This window comes from Melospiza melodia, chromosome Z (genome assembly GCF_035770615.1).
Source record: "Melospiza melodia melodia isolate bMelMel2 chromosome Z, bMelMel2.pri, whole genome shotgun sequence".
Lineage (NCBI taxonomy): Eukaryota > Metazoa > Chordata > Aves > Passeriformes > Passerellidae > Melospiza > Melospiza melodia.
In genome coordinates this window covers 44,508,058-44,526,688 of record NC_086226.1, presented here as the reverse complement: position 1 = coordinate 44,526,688, position 18,631 = coordinate 44,508,058, and the positions used below count along the sequence as shown (strand labels likewise).

The window sequence follows — 18,631 nt, the reverse complement described above, 5'->3', positions numbered from 1 at the left end:
AGAAAAATAAAAAATATATTTTATTGCTTTATCACTTTAATTGTAAATAAGTAATGAATTATGCTTTTATATCAAGGTACCAGTCTTCTACTTCAATTTTATTATTCTTTAACATGTATCGCATATCTTCCCTCCATCTCAGAAGACACTTTTATGATATTTGAATTTTACACTGAGGAAGGACCAAAGTGGACTTCTCTGCAGGAGATACTCCTGCTCTCTCATTGCTATTACAAAAATATTTTTGTGGAACTTGTAACACAAGGCTGCATCTCTTTATTAGGAAAACACCAACACCACATTCTTCAAAATTACTGGAATTTTATTTGCCTCAGGCTTATGACTTGCAACCAAAGACATTGTGCAAAGAAAGCAAAGATTAAGTACACTTTAGGGAAAAGGTGATAATCCACATTGGTAACATAGAAGATCAGTCTGATGAAAGAAGCCATACGTTACACTATATAGATTGCAATATTCAATAGCATTTTTAAACCAACTTCTTTAATAGAGAAAAAAAAGTTAAGCAAAGTTTACAATAGACATAAATTCGATACAATTCAAAAAGGCTTTTTCTGAAGATCATCAAGCATAAAGTGGAAAAATGTATATGGGGTAAGGTGTATGAAAGCTAACTACTGAACATTTATAAGCTATTAAACAAAGTCGCATATATGTACCACAGTGTAAAAAACCAATACAGGACAAATAAAAAATTTGAAAACGGCCTGATGAAAAATAAAATAACCAGTGGTTTTGAATGACTTCTCCTGGTTATCAATGCTACAAAAGACTTTTTTTTTGTTGCCTTTCTGATGCCACTGAAAAAAACCTTATCAAATGATAAAACCAGGCACAATCAAACCATTACCAAGTCAAAACCAGCCCATAGAAATATACTATCAACCCACATTTTCCCTCAAAAGGTTTCTTTGTTGTTTTTTTGAGGCCCATTTGGTCACAATATGTTACATTTTTTTGCCTTTTTTTACACCATGATATCATACGTTTGTCTGGCACTATCCTAAAGCTAATTTATAGAGAATGAGAATACAGAAACAACCCGATGTCTATTTGACAAAAAGAATTCACTGGGTGTAAAATAGGAGAAAAGAGAAGAGAAGGGGAAGGGGTCAGTTCTGCCAAGAAAATAAACCCTATGGATCACTCATCATCACTTCCGCTTGCTTCCGACTGGTCCTAGAGGTAAGAGACACAAGACAAGTCAGAAATTCTTTCCAGCTATTCTGTGGAATTTGTTAAAGAAGGAAAAATAAAAGGAAGTATGAGGAAGAAATACGACAATTAAAGTGACAAATCAAGATAGCCTGAAGAAAGGTACTGTGTTATCTAGTATTTCTCTTTCATGAAATTTCATCTAATTGCTGTAGACTTCTTTAGAGAGGAAAGACAGAGAGTCAAGAAACACCAGCTCTTTCTTTCTATCCAGACATTTAAAAACAATTGGCAAGACATCTATTTTCATTTGTTGCAATAATAGAAGCACCCACTAAAACAAAGGTAAAAAGTAATCAAGCTGTAAGTTTTTCATCTGTGGACAAAAGCAAACAGACCATGAGACTTAAAGGTTCAATGAATGTAGGAACAGCTCGAAGAAATAAGATCCAAACTTAGACTTCTTGTCTTCCAGCACTGGGATCAGATCTCATGAACACACTCAGGTACAGTGAACACCCCCACCCAATTTTCTCAGGATGATCACTACAAGTTAAATACGTGCTTAAGCATGAATAGTTGAGAATTCTGACAGCAAGCAGGACAGGGCAGAGACGCAATCACTGCAACCACTTCCATAGTCTCACTGAACAAAACTTACATTTTCATCTTGATCCTCATCACTATCATCATCACTCACGACAGGCTTGGCTTTTGCTCTGCTTTGCCTCTTCTTGCCTTTTCCTTTCTCCCGACTTTTTTCATCCTTCTTATTCAACTTGATTTTGACTTTCACTGATTTTGCTGCAAAAAGTTCAACAGCGTACATTATTGTAACATTCACATATCAACTTTAAATGCTGTCTCTTGTTCACAGAAATTCACCTCTAGTAGCAGCCTGAAAAGGCATTCCCCTCTGACTTTACATGGACTGTGGAACAAAAAGCAAGAGGTATTTCTTTTATTTCTCTTGTTTTTAATAGTTATAACACTAATATATATTAAACTATAAAGACTAACTTTTAGATGACCATATCCATTTTCGTTTGATTCTCAGAATGTATGGTATACACAGGTAGTATACGGTCCTTTGAAAAGATACACATTTAAAAGTATTTTCTTCCTTACCACAGAAATATTTAGCCTTTGTATAAACAGACTTTTTTTTTTTGTATTTTAAAGTACAGAAATTCTGTGTGGAGGTTACTGGTGAATTTTGAGTTAACACATTTCTAAAGCACATGTTATTCTGATTCCAGAATATCCACTCACTTCCAAATGATGTACTGAAGCTGCACGCTTGTACCACACACTTGTAAGGGTAACTCAGGGCCAAGCAATACAGCTTCTGTAACCAGAAAAATGGGGTAGTTGGAATTTGGATAGATGTACTGGATGGCACAAAGTGCAATGAAGGAATCATCTTTCTCCACTTCATCATGTTTCCAAACCTACAGTGACTTAATGAGCGTTCTGAAACAATCAGAGTTTCACGTAGTCCTTGTCACACTGAAGAGTGTTTTCAACATCATGTGGTTCTTAACCATATGATGAACTTTGTATGTCACATCGTGCCTGAAGGTTGACCACTTGCCGATAAAGATCGTCTCCAGCCTTTCCAGGCACTTCCATTTACAAACAGCATGAACAGGCCCTGAAGGGCTAATAAGCAATTATGGTTGCCCACAAAGCACCTCTACAAATTGTTTCTTGCTTAGGAGTAATTTAAATAGAAGTAAGCCAGAACACCAAGTTGAGAGACCAAAACAATGTTACACCTAAGTAACCTTAGTAAGAAACTTCTACCAATAGAAAATAGAACCTTATAATCAGTCTCCATGCAAAAGCAGAAAAACCTGCTCCTCTATCCCCTGATATATTTCCTTGTCAGTATCTAGCTGGGGACTCACATTCTGATTCCGATTCTTCTTCCTCATCTTCTTCTTCATCATCATTGCTTTCATCCTCACTTTCTTCTTCTTTGGCTATCTTCTGTCGTGCACTTTTGAACACAGACTGAAGAACAATGGAATCCTCATAGATCTACAGTACAGGTACAAACCTCTGTCAGAACTATGAAGTCAAGCAGAATCAGAAATTTACAGCATAGACCTAAATTTCCAGTGCAAGTCTACAGAGTACATGGCCTTTTCAAATACCAAGCAATAATGTCTGTTGCATGAATTGTATAAGAAATGCCAGCATTTACTCCTCATGCTCTAAATTAAGAATTTTGTCAGTAGTGAGCTGCAAAGAAACAACTCTTACAAGCTATTACATCTAAAACGTCTAGTTAATGTTTTTCTTATTATTTCTACTACCATAGGAACTATTGTGCATTTTCATCGATCATAACATCCTTGAAAACCTGCCAAAGGAACAGACTTCAGTGGTAAGCAGCATAATTAAAACACGAGTTATCATCTGACAATACAGTTAATAATGGCAAACGGCTAACCCTCATTTAATTACCTTTAGTTTTTTTCTGAAATTCAAAGAGGCTACAAGGAAAATAATTTATCCCAAGCAGCTCATCCCTTCCTTCCTCTCAGATTTAAAAAGACTGAAAAAAAAAAAAATGAGGCTTCCTCTGAACTGAACATGCACTCTCAAACATTCTCTAGTATCCAGAGTATCTTGGGTACATTAGATTTTCTCTTTAACCTCCAGCAGGAGGGGATTCTCAAGAGTGACTACTTTTGGCTTGTAACATATTTCTTAGATTTAACAAAGTAAAAATCTTGCTGTGTTGCTGAGTATCAGGTTCTTTGTCATCTCCTGAACAAATGACCTTGTGTGGTTTTTTTGGTAAAATGTCAGAAGACAAGCGCTGCACAATTCAGCTTAAAAAAATTAAGAATCATTCCTAGAAGAGTACAGAGTCACAAACTCTATTTTATTTTATCATTATCATCATCATCTACCTTGGCTGTCTGTCATTCTACTCCTATGGCTCAATGACACACTTCCTTGTATAAAGCGACACGAGGTATTTGTGACCAAAATAATGGAAGGATTTTGGCTGCCATTATGCAGTCTGTATCCTAAATGTGATACAAGTGCTGTAATACTTTGTGGGTTAAACAGGCTGAATTAGAAAAAAGTTTGTTCAGAATACTTAACATGAAATATCCAATTCCTACTTTTCTCACTTGACCACTAAGTGTTTTTTTTGAAAAACTGCCTTTCACCGTGGATTGCTCCCCATTCTCTGGGTTCCTCTGTGCGTTTTGTTTTGATATGTTTGACTGCTCTTAATCATGGTAAAATTTTTATGTATCTATTATCAATAAAAAATAATGCTCTCCTACCTTACAACATTAGTAAGCTATGAGACTCCAGAACTTCCTTCCTTAAAGTCAAATAATAATTGACTTTTTCTTATACCTACTTCTTTTCAAATGAGCTATTGATAGAACCTACCAAGTTCCTGTTCCTCTTGAGAACGATTTACTTTTCATATACATAAACCTAGCATATTAATTGTTCTTAGGAATGGCTCTTTCAACTAACCTTCTCTTTCTCACAAAAACACTTTTCTAAGAGGAAAAGAATTAAAGACCTGTACAACATTCTATTTTTTTAATGTTGGCCACTACATATTTAGGGCATCAATGTGACCTAGACTTTCAAACAGTTTTCTAATGAAATACAGAGGTTTCAAAAATTATTTTAACCTTCTTTATCTGGCATTACTTGCAATATTCCTATATATTTTGATACACAAAAACCCCACTGTGGCTGCTTCACAAATAGCTGTGCAAATAGAAATTTTATTATTTTGACAGAAACCCAATTCCAACAGGTTTCAAAAAATCAAGCAACCATGACAGTAGTTCCTTCACAAAGGGAGAAGCAACAACAAATTACAACATTCATGAGAAATCTTCTGTTTGAAGAGACATACAAACATCTTTAACCCTGTACACATCTGTGTGTGATTTGACTACTATAACTTGAAAAGCTTTTTAAAACACTGAAGTTTTATTGAGGACAAAAGCCTAAACACATAAAGTCATTCTATCCATGAAAACCCTGAATACGGTTCCATCTCAGATGAAACTGCTTTACGCCAAGGAAAAGCAGCAGGCACCACAATAAGAGAACACCTGAAGTTCACTGAGTGCTTAAACAACTACCTGAATTAGCCCTTTTGTTTTGAGTGCACACGCAAATAATCTAATTTACTGAAGTGAATTGTAATGTCAGGGCAAATGTAGACCAGGACTATTACAAAGAACACAAGGTATCATGGAAGCCTGGAAAACTGGAGGAGTACTGCAGAAGTGTCCTGCAAGTCAGGGTAAATAAAAATGAATGCTCTGAGAACTTTACATTAAAAAAAAAAAAAAAAAGAAAAAAACCCCAACAGAGTAGCAATATCTACTAACACTTCTATCCACTCAGTATTATTCCTCTCAATTCTACCATTTCTGCCTAACAAGACACCAGTCTTCTGTAAGCAGGTTGAGTCATTCTGATGTGAATAATTTCATTATTTTCCCCATTTCGCTACTGTGGTTTTTTTACCTCTTTTTATCTCCTCTACCGAACTTTACTATTTTTTGAAATCTCATTTATACTTTTTGTTAGTAACTTTCCTTTTTTCCCCTCTCTTGTTATAATTAGATACTTAGAGCCATTTTACTGCTTTATGAGTAGGTAGTAAACTGAAAAACTACATCTGAATATGTAGCAAAATTTTGTCCTAAGAATTCTACCATAATTAATTTATGTTAAAAAATATTTTCAGCTGATTTGTAGTTGCTTCCATGTAACTGAAGACAGTAAAAAATCCCATGTACATATTAGAGAAATAATTTTTTCTGTCTCTTGATATCAAAACAAATCACTAAATGATGAACTGACTCCAACAATTCTTCATAATAAATTCCATACTAATTTTTACTTCTCAAAATCTAATGTAAACTCCCCAATTTAGCTAAATGTTATCATTAATGTTTAGAAGTATTAAGAAAACATTCATTATTGGCAGCATCATCATTCAGCTTACTTTTATTTAGCCTTCAAATAAGATCTTTTTTTATCTCTTTCATGTTAGGGAAGCTGTCTTCAGGGTCTCTGGTCAACTGAATATTGTGTTTGCATCACACTTTTGTATCTCATGTTTAAAAAAAATCATCCAAGACTGTGTTTCATTGTATTGTGAGACAACTTTCTTATCTATCTTATATTTCATATCTGCCATCCAAATTTCATAGTCCTTCCTTTTGCATCAGCACACTGCTCCGAATTTTGAGCCCATTCGTCTGTGCTAAACATCTGTTAGAGAAGAGTTTACCTTCTAAACCCGAGACTCATCTTTCAATAATAAAAGAAATTTAAAAAAACAGATGCTTCAGAGGCTACATAGATCTTTACTGATGGACATTCCTGAATTTTTATCTTCCATTAACAGAACTGAAAAGCCTTCTATGATGTATTTCCTCAACATCGTGTCCTAGAGCTGTACTGTTAAATCTGCTACTTCTGTGATCCACTGTGGAAAACCTAAACTGATGTATCACTCCACACACTGCTTTTCACCACAGATTCAAAGAGTCTTACTGCAGCTTTAAATTACATACAGATCAGAAAAAACTGATCTCAGAATTAACACTAAAAACAAATTTTCTGAAAATACACACTGCAGCAGTGTCCAGTGAATTCTAAAATGTGGACATTTTTCTCTACTCAAAGTAAGAACTGAAACAGAGAGTTTATATACAAAAATAGTAATCAACAAGCACTAAAAATGTTAGATAGGGAAAACCTGTATGTTTAACAGAAATTAACTCATTCAGACCTGAGATCCCTCCAAGTTGAATGTCTGTGCATTGTGACACAGCAACATGACATCTTTTTCCAAATCCCCAAGACTCCGATATTTATGGTTGCGAATTCTTTCCTGTTGCATTTGTTGAGGAAATGAAGACAAGTATTTATAGGCAGTGAGGAAAGAAGAACAGCAGAGAGGAAAATGAATTAATATTTGATTCAACACACTAAAAGCTTTCTCTTAAAAAATTTTACCTAAGCATCAAGATAAGTATCTGCTTAAAACATAGAATGTCTTCAATATGTTGTTAGCATATTATTCAAGAAATGCATCAACGTAAAAGAGCAAAAAATGAGCAATTTCTTTGTGAACTGTAAGGGTTAAAAGCAAGAGAAATTGAGCTCTTTCGGTAAAAGAATTCCAGTTTTGTTTTTCTAGGAAAGAAACCCAGTAGCTGTAACACAAGTGAAAGATATAGAATTATGACATCACCTAAGCTGTAACATGCCGCTTAGACCCCATCTACCAAACTCTGTTTGGATCTGACCTGGCTCTTCCAAGGTAAGAGGTTAGGGTCTAGAAGGGAAGCCCTGTGAGGTGCCAGCTGAGATCACTTGGTCTGTTCGGCCTGGAGAGGAGGAGACTTATGGGAGACCTGATTGTGGTCTACAACTTCCTTATGAGGGGAAGTGCAGGGGCAGGCACTGAACTCTTCTCTGTGTTGACCAATGTTAAGACCTGAGGGAATGGCCTGAAGTTGTGTCAGGGGAGGTTTAGGCTGGATATCAGGAAAAAGTTCTTCACCCAGAGGGTGGCTGGGCCCTGTAACAGCTCCCCAGGGGAGCGGCCACAGCACCGAGCCTGACAGAGTTCAAGAACTGTTTGGACAATGCTCTCAGGCACATGGTGTGATTCCTGGGGTGTCCTGTGCAGGGCCATGAGTTGGACATGATGATATGTGTCCACCACTTCTAATTCAGGATTTTTATGGTTCTATGACTTTAAATGTAAGTAGAGGAATATTCCCGTAGAACTATGAAATCTTTGTCAGCGTGTTTTTTACCAAATCTGTTGACAGATTCACAATTAGGTCTTTGCAAAAAAGGCACTAAGATATCATCCCTGTCACATTACTATAGTTTGATTAGGCCTTGAAATTACAGTGATACACTGCAATATACACCAAACAAAATTACTAACAAATTGTGTGACAATGTTTAAAGTCTAACCCACCAATACAGGTGGCATGAAATATTAATACTGTTATTTTAAAAACAATGTTATAGTCACACTTCTGTAAAACAAAAAGAAATGGAGGAACCTGCACTTCCAAAATTCCACCATTTATTACCTTTATCTTTTTGAAGTCCACTGGTTTCCTAATCAATTCATAATACTCTGGTAGCTCTTTCCTAGACGGGAGCTGAATGAAGACTTCACTTAGCTGCCGTCCTGAACTGTTGAGAAAAATAAAGCCATACAGAAAGAAATTATTATTAAAACACACACACACAATCTGATTGTGAGAAAAAAATTAAAATAATGGAATAAAATAATGGTTTTTCTTTCAAAGAATTAGAAACTGAACCCTGATTTTTAAATTTGGTACAGATCATTAACTTACAATTTGGAATTTGAAACTGTTGTCCTAACATACCATTAATATGTCATTGACATCTATCATCACTGGAGATGAATATGTAGAAGAAGCTTTATGAAAGAAGAATTAGGATTTGCATCTAAATTCCACAGTCTTTTGCTGAGTACACTCTTATTGTTTCCTTGTTCAGTAATTTTTAGAAATTCTCCCTTCTGTCACTCTTTAAGTTTGTCTTCTTCTTGATCACTATATAGTTAATCTTGTAATTCTTCATTATAGCAAACCATACTGATTTCCATTATATTATATGCTGATTGCTATTACACTAATTCGATGTTACAACCAAAAAACCGAGTAACTTCTATTAATGACTGTTGGGTTTCTGGGAAGATCACTCCAACTATATTGAAAATCGCTACTGGCATTTTTACTTCTTCATTCATTTGAAATAAAGCAACAGATTTTCTACAAAACTTTTATACTATCGGAACATTGCCTATAACTCAGATGTGTCTGTTCATCCTCTTTTAATAGCTATTATAACAATTTTGTATTGAGGATCTATTTTTTTTTAAATTTTCTTATTTGTCATTTCCAAATAATACATGGCTACAAGTCACCTTGAAAGAAAATGTGCTGATGACACTTATGGGTTTAGTTTGTTTTGTGTTGTTTTTCGTTGGGTTTTTTCCCCCATGTTCATATAACTTTCACAGAGCTACACACAGCATTCACAAGCATTTCCCAGCTCACATTCACATGCCTCCTTCTCTCCCAGCTACTCCAGAAAGGCCCTGTTTTCTCAGCTGAATTTTCAGACAGTATCTCAGGAACATCAAACTCCACAGGAGTTGGGCAAGAAGGCTACCAATTACTGGTTTTCCCCTGGGCTTTCTCTTGCAACACCCTTCAGAGTGGTGTAGGATCTTACCAGACATTAAACTAAAAAACTGAACTGAAGGTTAACTGAAGCAATTCTGCAATGGAAAATAAAGATGATAAAAAGCATAAAGCAGGCAACAGCTCTCCCCTTTATTGAAGTAATGAATGCTTACTATACAGAATGCATTTCTTAGTGCCTGAGGTAACATCAGAATTTGAGAAGTTACTATTTTTCTTATAGACCTGATAGAGTAATTAATAAGAAGGAATAAACAGATTTTCCTCATTTCTTTTCTGGTGCTCACCTAATCCACTATTTTTTATTCTTCTCAGTTTGGTCCTGAGACAATGCTGCTCCTTCCATCACAGAGGACAGTAATGTAAATACTCTAATTGCAGACTGCTAATCAGCACTATTCTACAGAAATTTTGACACCAACAGGCAGCTAGACTATTTTTTTGTTCAACAGAGACCTAGAAACCAAAAGCCTCTGTCTCATCGTGTACAGTTGTGTCAGACTCCCAGCAGCAGTGGCAGCAGCAGCAGCCCTTGCCTGCTCAGCACTAGCTGCCAAGCTGCCTCCTGGGTCTCAGCAAGGTTCTGGCACACACCTGAGTGTGCTCCTGGGTGTGGCTGCTGCAGGTGAGACAAGGCAGTGGGCATAGGGTGCATCCATGTTCCAGGAGAGGACAGTGAAGTCTAGGTATTCCTCCTACAACTTACAGCCATTGGGACAGATACCCACAGAGAGCACTGGCAGCTCAGCAGCAGCTACTAGCAACTTCACCCAACAGATCTAATTTATTTGGGAAAAACCCTGTTAATGAAATAGACAAAAGCATACAATGGCCAGGTAACTGTCACAGCTGAGTCTTACTTATTTTTCTCCTGCCAGCAAATAACTGAAATTTTGGCCACTGCACCTACCATCTCCTTTGGTATGGACTCACACATTCATTACTTTTTACTTCCCCTGTCCAAATGTTTATAGAATGGATTTAAAGGCACCAGCCTTGTTCTTCACCTGTGTCTGTGTCATGCTACATGACAAAACTTGTCTTCATCACAGACTGCCTTCACAGTGAAACTGGAAGCAATACAAGGAAAAGCAATGCATTACATATACATTCTACACAACTGACTGAATTAATGTGTGTTTCTATTCATTTGAAATTTGAGGACTGCATTTTTATTTGGTTTTGGTTTTTTTTTGGTTCACAGAGGGAAGTGTTGAGCAGTAACAGCTGCAAGTGAGATCAGTGGAATTTCTTCTGAACATACACAACACTATGAAAACCAGCAACTGGATCTCAGGTGTCCAAACAGTATCTTAAAATTTAAGTTTCTATTCCCTGTTTATAAAATGAACATAAAATACTCTAAAAGAAGTACTATATCTGCAAAACATTCAGATTCCTTAGGAGCATTATACAGAAGCCTAGGGAAAATTCAGCTCTTCCTCAGTGATCAGTGCCCACCTTATACATGCAAGGCACTGATTGTGAGGAAAGCAAAACAAAACAAAGCAGTATCCTCTTGCACCATTACACAGCACACTGTAATTTACCTGTCTGCACTGGGGTACACTATGAGTGTGGATTAGCTATATAGAAGGACTATCACTGCTGTGTTTTATTTCAGCAGCCTTAACAGAAATTCCAATTTGAGTAAAATTACTGAACCACTGATGCTGGGTTTCTTCAACTCTGCTTCAGAGTCTAATACTGAACAGAATTACTTCAGTAAAAATGAAACAGCCACTAATAAACAAATTCTGATCAAATTTTGAAACATGTTTAGCCTATTTGTCCTACTGATGTAGTTTCTGGTAATTATAGCTTTTAATCTCACGGCTGTATTCTTTTCTCTTTTTACATCCACATTCTCTTACAAACCCACCCTCATATGGTATTTTATATTAAAAATACAACTCATAAATTATTAAACAGCAATATTCCATTTTCCAAGTGCAAACCCAGCCAACTATGATTTGTTCACACATTCCATTAAACTAAGAATGCCATAGAAAACCCTCAAGATTTTTCTTGATATAATTAATTACTGAAAATCACTTATGGTCATGAAAGAAAAAGCATTAAGGGCATGACAGAAGACTACAGCCTGATTTTTGTCTACTCAGATCAATAACAGCTTATTTTGTTCTATCATTTTTATAGAACCTACTCTCACAAAGAAGTATTATCGTGCACTCCCATTGTATACGTGCATCCATACTATAAACTAATGGGATCTTTTCTGACAATCTCAAATCACTGTGTTGTGGATACAGTAGGTGAAAATCAGTAATTATTAATGCAACTCTGACTTTAATCCTATTGCTCACTTATGTAATTAGAAAATAATAACCACAACATCTACCACATAAAAATCATGTGCAGTAAAAAAAAAAAATCACTTATGGTTGCCTAGCAACTAGCAGGCTACGTGCAGAAAAGAAGGACCAGAATAAATTAAAAGATCTGACTGTGAAAGAACTGTGACAGTTCATTGCTACTACATCAGCTCAACATGCTAGTCCCATGTGTGCTCACATTAAAAACACCTGCATACTGCACAAGTTAAAACAGCATAAAGAAATACTGCTTATTCAGAAAATGTTTTTTGCCTAGAAAAATATTTGTGTGCAATGTTTTTAATTGTCTCTCATTTCTGTCAAATGGCTTACAAGATGCATACAAGCATATAATTCCCCCCTTTTAGTCAGTATCGTCTTTGGTGAAATGAAATGCAGGAACCCATTTGTATGAGGCTCTTTTTTATATTTGTTTTCCCTGGCAGTATTTGGCCAGAAACAAGCTGCCACAGGCCTGTTAGAAGTATTGGCATTAAAAGGAGAGATAACTATAAAGCTGAAACTGCAATATGTTCTCGTATTTCTGGTAAATTTCAAACTTTTAACAGATAATGAAATTCAATTTCAATTCAATTTCTTCAGTTTCAAGAATGAAAAGTCTTGCATGCTTGCCCAAGTCAGAGTGCTCACAAACAGAACCAAAAACTCCACCCTTCAATTTTTTTTCTATCCTTATTTGAATGTGGTCAACAGCTATGTGATACCAGGAGAAGATTTTGTGAAGTTATTTGCTACACCACGCAAGTCCTTACTTTTAATCTATGAATAGATCAGATGGCAGGTAGGGGACAAATGAAATCATTGTAAGGAACAGAGCAATCAGCATCCTGGGACCCTTTAATTCAGCCGTTGATATTTATGCAAAGTTAATGCAAAGTAGTGGTAGTATCAAACTGGTAGCCAGGAAACATTAAATTCTGATGCAAGGCAGAAGAAAACAGTGAGTTTGTAAGGAAGTTGAAAGACTGCAAGATATTAATGACAGAATCATAGAATTACTTCTGTTGGAGAAGATGTGGAATATCATCCCGTCCAACCATTAAGCCAGCACCCAGTCTACCACTAAGTGCCACATCCTCACACCTTCTCAACACCTTGAGGATAGTGATTCTGCCACTTCCCTGGGCAGCTGGGTAAAATGACTGAGCACTGTTTCAATGAAGTTTCTCCCAATATCCAGTTGAAATCTCCCCTAGGGCAATTTGAGGCCATTTCCTGTTGTTCTGTTACTTGCCACCATGTAGAAGAGGCTGAACCTGTCTCAGGCAGCAGCCACAGAACGCAAGCAGTGACATGTTCCCTAGGCCTCCTTTTCTCCAGGCTAAAACTTCCTCAGCTGCTCCTCACAGGACTTGTGCTCCAGACTCTTCACCAGCTTTGTTGCCCTTCTCTGGACACACTCCATCACTTCAGTCGTCTTCTAAAAGTGAGGGGCCCAAAACGCAGGATTTTAGGAGCGGCCTCACTAGTGCCAATTACAGAGGGACAAGCATTTCCCTAAAACCTGCCAGGATGAAGCGTAATTTATTTTCTCTACTTTACTTTTATTTATTTAATCATGAAAAGAAAGCTACATTTACAGCTTGTCTTCCTCTGAAATAAACCATAAAGAGGAAAACTACCACAAGAGAAAAAATATAGTTCAGGAGACTAAGTCTGCATGTTATGATGCAGATCAGCAGCTGGGGCTCAAATGAAGCATAAAATTTCCTTATTATGAAAGAAAAACTATCAGCAGTAAAACCCTCCCTTCTTTCAAAAGGTTACAGCATTTTAAGTAGACATACAAACTATTTTTTGTATGCCAAACTGATTTGGTGGTGCCAGGCAAGAGGATGAGAGGGAACATGTAGATAACAATGCACAGAAAAGTTTCACCTTAATATGAGGAAGAACTGCTTTACTGTGTGGGTGACCATGCACTGAAACAGATGGCCCAGAGACTGTGGAGTTTCTCTCAGTGGAGACATTCAAGAAATGTCTGGAGCAACCCTGTGTCATGTGCCTTGGGATGACCCTGTCTGAGCAGGGAGGCTGGACCAGATGACCTGCTGTAGTCCCACCCAAACTGATCCATTCTGTGGTTCTATGATTTTGTGGTGTGAAAACATAACATACATAACATATGATTCCATTATATTAATTTCTATGGACATTCCCAATTTTGGAGGGTAAGAAAGACAAATTAAAAGCATGGGAACTGTAAAAACATGTGACAATAATGTTGGACTGATGCAGTGCAACTTGCTCTCTTCTAAACAGATGTTTTACACTGCAAGGCTAGAATAAGGTACAAGGGTGTAATGGCACTTAAATCTTAGTTTAAGAAGTAATTGCAACAAAATCTCAGATTAATATGTTTTGCAAATGGAGTCTGCAAGGTGAAGCTTTACTTGGGAAAATCAGGATCAACATGTAACTGGAAACATATTTCCAAGTCCCTGAATCTAGGGTCCTGTTACTGTACATAATCATATAGAACTTTTTTAAATCAAGGAACAAAGGCCAAATCTATCTAATTATTTCTATCCCACCATTCCATATGGAAAGATTACAGAACTCTTAATTAACAACTTGTATGAATTAATAAATGCTTCCAGTCATATAACCTTGTGACCGCCATCTTGTGCTTTTACATATTTCTACACTTTCTATATTTATGCTTTCCTTCTTTCCCAAGTGTGGGAAAGTGAGAGCAACCATCTTCCCCTCTCAAGACTGGATAAACAAACCAAGCTGCATCCTCTTTTTAAGTTCTCCCATGCTACTTATCACTGAAGTAATTAACTTTTCTTGGTGTAAACGAATCTTTCTTGAATGGAAAAGCATGCACATACCATATATATATGCTTTAACAGTATCACATATAATGACATACACCCATAATGAGTATTTCCATGTCCACATATGCAATAGTGCCACAATAAGGCTCCTGTTTTCTTATGTCTGGACAATATTGATGGATCATAGTTGGCTTTGACCAATAATTTCTCAGGTAATTCTTCTCCTGTCAGTTCCACCTGAACTGGTGCTTGAATCAGAAGAAATGTTTCTGTATTTCTTATTTTTTGGTACTTATTTGAGTAACATATAATGCACTCTGAGATAGTGTACTTCATGCCATTTCTTTTACTCCAGACATAACTGTGTCCAGTCTGCTGTGATTAACACACTGCTATGATGTTTTACTTCTGGTCAGGACATTCCTCATTTTTAATACATATCATAAATATATTGTGATCTAGGCCAACACCAATTCTCCAAGACCTCCTTTTCAGTTTATCAGTGCCTTTTTTAACAGTGCCTTCAGCTAGGTATTTTTACTTATTTTCACTCAGATTAATGAGTTTACTCATGTATCTTTCTTTCATACTAGCTTGTAATGTTCCTATGGTACCCTAAAAATGCTTTAGCAAAATTGTAGAATCATAATCTGGGTCAGAAAAGACCTTTGAAGATAAACTAGTTGAACTTCTCTGCTGTGAGTGAGCAGAGACATCTTTCACTAGATCAGATAACTAGAAGTCAGAGGATTCTGACCATCTTTTCTTTCCTACTTTTGCTTCATTACAGATCTATTCTCTATTTTAAATGAGTATAGATGAAACCTACATTAATTCAGCTTTTACTATTATGGCAAAGCAGTGTAGAAGAATAAAAAAGGATCTGAATCTGCAGTACCACTACATGCTTTATGGTTTGATACCGAAAGCTGAGTAATGAGATCACAGGTGCAGTTTAAAAAGGTGGCAGTGACTTCAATAGTAATTTCTATTTAATGATTTGGAGCATGTACCCCACAGTTCTTCAGACTGAGGTATTAGCTATCTGTTTCAAGTTTAACAAAGATAAATATGAAGATAAAATAAAGCCTGTCAACATGAAGAAAATCTTGAAGCAAATCACTCCATATTGAAATCCAATGCAAAAGAGACTGCATAAATCAAGTACTGCCAACTTGTCAAAGACTTCAACAACTCTCACACCAAAGGCACTGAAGCAGTGCAAGCTCAACATTCTCAGTGTCCTCCATCTTTGTCCTTTTTCTCCTTTTTAAACTATTTTCCTTATTATATGGGACATATCCTAGACACCATAATTTCAGGAAACGAATGCTGGCCGTCAGTCAAATCAAATCTCACCGCAGTTTTTTCTCCTTCAGTGTGTATCTAGCTCTCTAGAAATACCCAAAGAAAACCAGCTTTTACTTGTAAATTGCTCTCAAATAACTATTAAACTTATTGCCAGTGGAATGTTTCATTAAAATCAACATCACATTGTGATTCACAATGGGATATTGGAGGACTGCTAAACTGTACTGCATGAAAGAGAAAAATAGAAATTAAATGGTCAAAATTGTATTGAGGACATGGAGGAAGAGCAAATTGACCTCAATACTGACTTCCACTTTCTTGCATCGAGTTCTTTATCCGAGGTTTACAGGTTCTGGGATAATGACCTCTGCATTCCTTTCTTTGAGAATCATATGCTGCATTTATTCACACTAAAAATTTACCTAAAATATTGCTAATATGTATGTTTAAACTAGTTTTGATCTTCATATTTAAGTTTGACTGTGCATTTACTATTTACTAAAGCTCATTGTTTGTATTACTGAAATCTTTAGCTTTCCTTGACAGAGACAATTTTTTTGGATGCTTTTTAAGTAAGGGAGGAATGGTGGTACTTTTCCCCAGTCATTTACGACTAAAGTCAAGTTCTAGACAGTTATGAAAGCCCTTGAAGAATCCTTCCCTGCATCAACATTAGACAGTGTCACCACAGAAAAGCAGCCAACTAGAATTTCAGATTTTTGTTAGCACCATGGATCTTACCTTTTTTTTTTTAAGGCTTTAATAAGAACAGAAATATGGTTCTGTATTTAAAACCAACTCTTCTCAAAAACAAGGGAAAACATGAGATAAAGCATGGAGAGACTTAATAGCTTAGTAATGTATACTTTTCACTTTTTTTTTGTGCGGGACTTTATTCTGCACAAATTTACTAAAGACTGTAGAATTGGCTTTTACAAAGTAACTCAGCCCTAAGTCAGTAAGATTTTGAATGTGTATCACCTGATCACCTTTTGGCACACAATCAGTTCTCCATAGCTCAATGAGCCCTCTGGACTTATCGTAAAGAAAAGATGAACATCTTTTAGCACTGATTTAAGCTAAAGACAACGATGATTTTAAACATTCAAATACTAAATACATGAAACCCAATTTTTTTCCCCAGATGAAACTCATGGCCTACTTTTCTTCCAATTAACCTGTCCCTCTATACTTGCCCCAATTGCCTTCACACTCACAAAAGCCCAGAGCTGAACAAACACTGAACCCCCAACAAAATTGAAGGGTTCCAATGCCTAAAACACACTTAATTCTACAGCTGCAAATCCTGAAAATATTAATTGAACTCTAGAGCAAGTAAACGCCAAATATTTTTAGATATTTAAAGTTCCCTGGTGTCTAAATTTGTAATACTATTTTTTCATAGTATTAGGTGGTTTGATGTTCTCTCACAAGAAAATTAGACTGCAGAAACTTGGAACTCCTCCTTATAACTTACAGCACTGAAGAGCTCAGTTTAAGATGTATTTTTAATTCCTAACAGAATAGAGGTCCATACACTTTTTCAATTGGAAGTAATTTTGTCTTGGATAAATGTGGGCTCCAGGGAGAGGAAACAGTATGCCTTGTCACTATACAATAGCTCAGCTGTTAACTTTTTTTGACTTAAATCGGATAGGAACTTCCTGGGGGCACAAACATCAGGTAAAAATCTTTAACCTCTCCAGAAGCCATCAGTTACTATCAGTAGCTATTCCCTACTGAAAGCTAGTGGAAGCAACTTTACTTGCTCTTTCAAAAGTGGGAAGTAGGTATCCTGATCAGAAGTGCTTGGTGCTTCAAAAGAAGGTTCAAGGCCAAGGGTCCAAAATTCAGAGATGCCTCCTTCCAGTCCTAACTGAAACACCTAAACTTAAACACTTCTCCCTTCTCAGCTATTCTGTTAACTGAGAGTCACAGCAAACCAAATACATTGAGGCTGTAGTCAGCTTCTTGCTCATCATGTTTATTGATATGAATGCTGCTGCAATACAATAAGATACTTTTTGATGTACTCCCTAAAGAGCCCACAGATCACAGAATGGTTCATTTTTAACAGTTATGTCCAAAAAACCTCAGAGATCACAGCAGTGTGTGCTTCACCAAGTACCACCCAAACTACCCTTGAGCTAGAACAGATGCAGACCTAGAACAGTAGCTGCAAAAAAGGGCAGAGTGAAGTTGCCATTTGAAGTAAGCAACTGAAAGTTGTTTACAGGCAAAAATTACATTGCTACATCTAGATGCAGGTCACCTAATGCAAATACTTCTTAATTTTCTCTCAATGCATTTAGTATTAACTTAGTTTATAAGAGGTGCTCTATGATCTACGTAATTCAATGCACAGCAAAGAAGGCATTGGCACACAAGAAGGCTTTACTGATTTTTGGCAGATACAAACTGAGTTTAAATGCAAGTTTTGCAATCAAGTCTGATTCAAAGACATTATGAAATAATTCTTAATTTCTTGCTCATGAAGCATAGGTGATTTGCAGTTTGAAAATCTGCAAAAGAGAAGTCTTCAAATGACATTTCAGTTTAGAAAGAGTGTTGTTCCCTGAAGTGCAACTATTTTGCATATTTTTATGCTGAAAATGGGGATTTCTTGACAAAGAGGCTCCCATCTCTGATGTTTCAGTATTTCTGTATTTTTTCTTTTGGCAGTTCTAATGCTCGTGATATGAGCCCTACACATTTTGGGCAGTCT

At 36.4% G+C, this 18,631-nt stretch overlaps 1 protein-coding gene across 5 annotated transcripts in view; it reads right to left on the bottom strand.

Moving 5' to 3' along the window:
- Positions 1–301: 301 nt before the first annotated feature.
- SMARCA2 (SWI/SNF related, matrix associated, actin dependent regulator of chromatin, subfamily a, member 2) overlaps positions 302–18,631 on the bottom strand; it is a 119,435-nt gene continuing 101,105 nt past the window's right edge. For all 5 annotated transcript variants that reach the window (XM_063180831.1, XM_063180835.1, XM_063180832.1 and 2 more), the window contains 5 exons: positions 8,307–8,412; positions 6,983–7,084; positions 3,087–3,219; positions 1,838–1,980; positions 302–1,200 (listed from right to left, as the gene is read on the bottom strand). In XM_063180831.1, the coding sequence (XP_063036901.1) occupies positions 1,165–1,200; positions 1,838–1,980; positions 3,087–3,219; positions 6,983–7,084; positions 8,307–8,412 (520 nt within the window). In that variant the 3' untranslated portion in view covers positions 302–1,164. The remainder of the gene's footprint in view (positions 1,201–1,837; positions 1,981–3,086; positions 3,220–6,982; positions 7,085–8,306; positions 8,413–18,631) is intronic.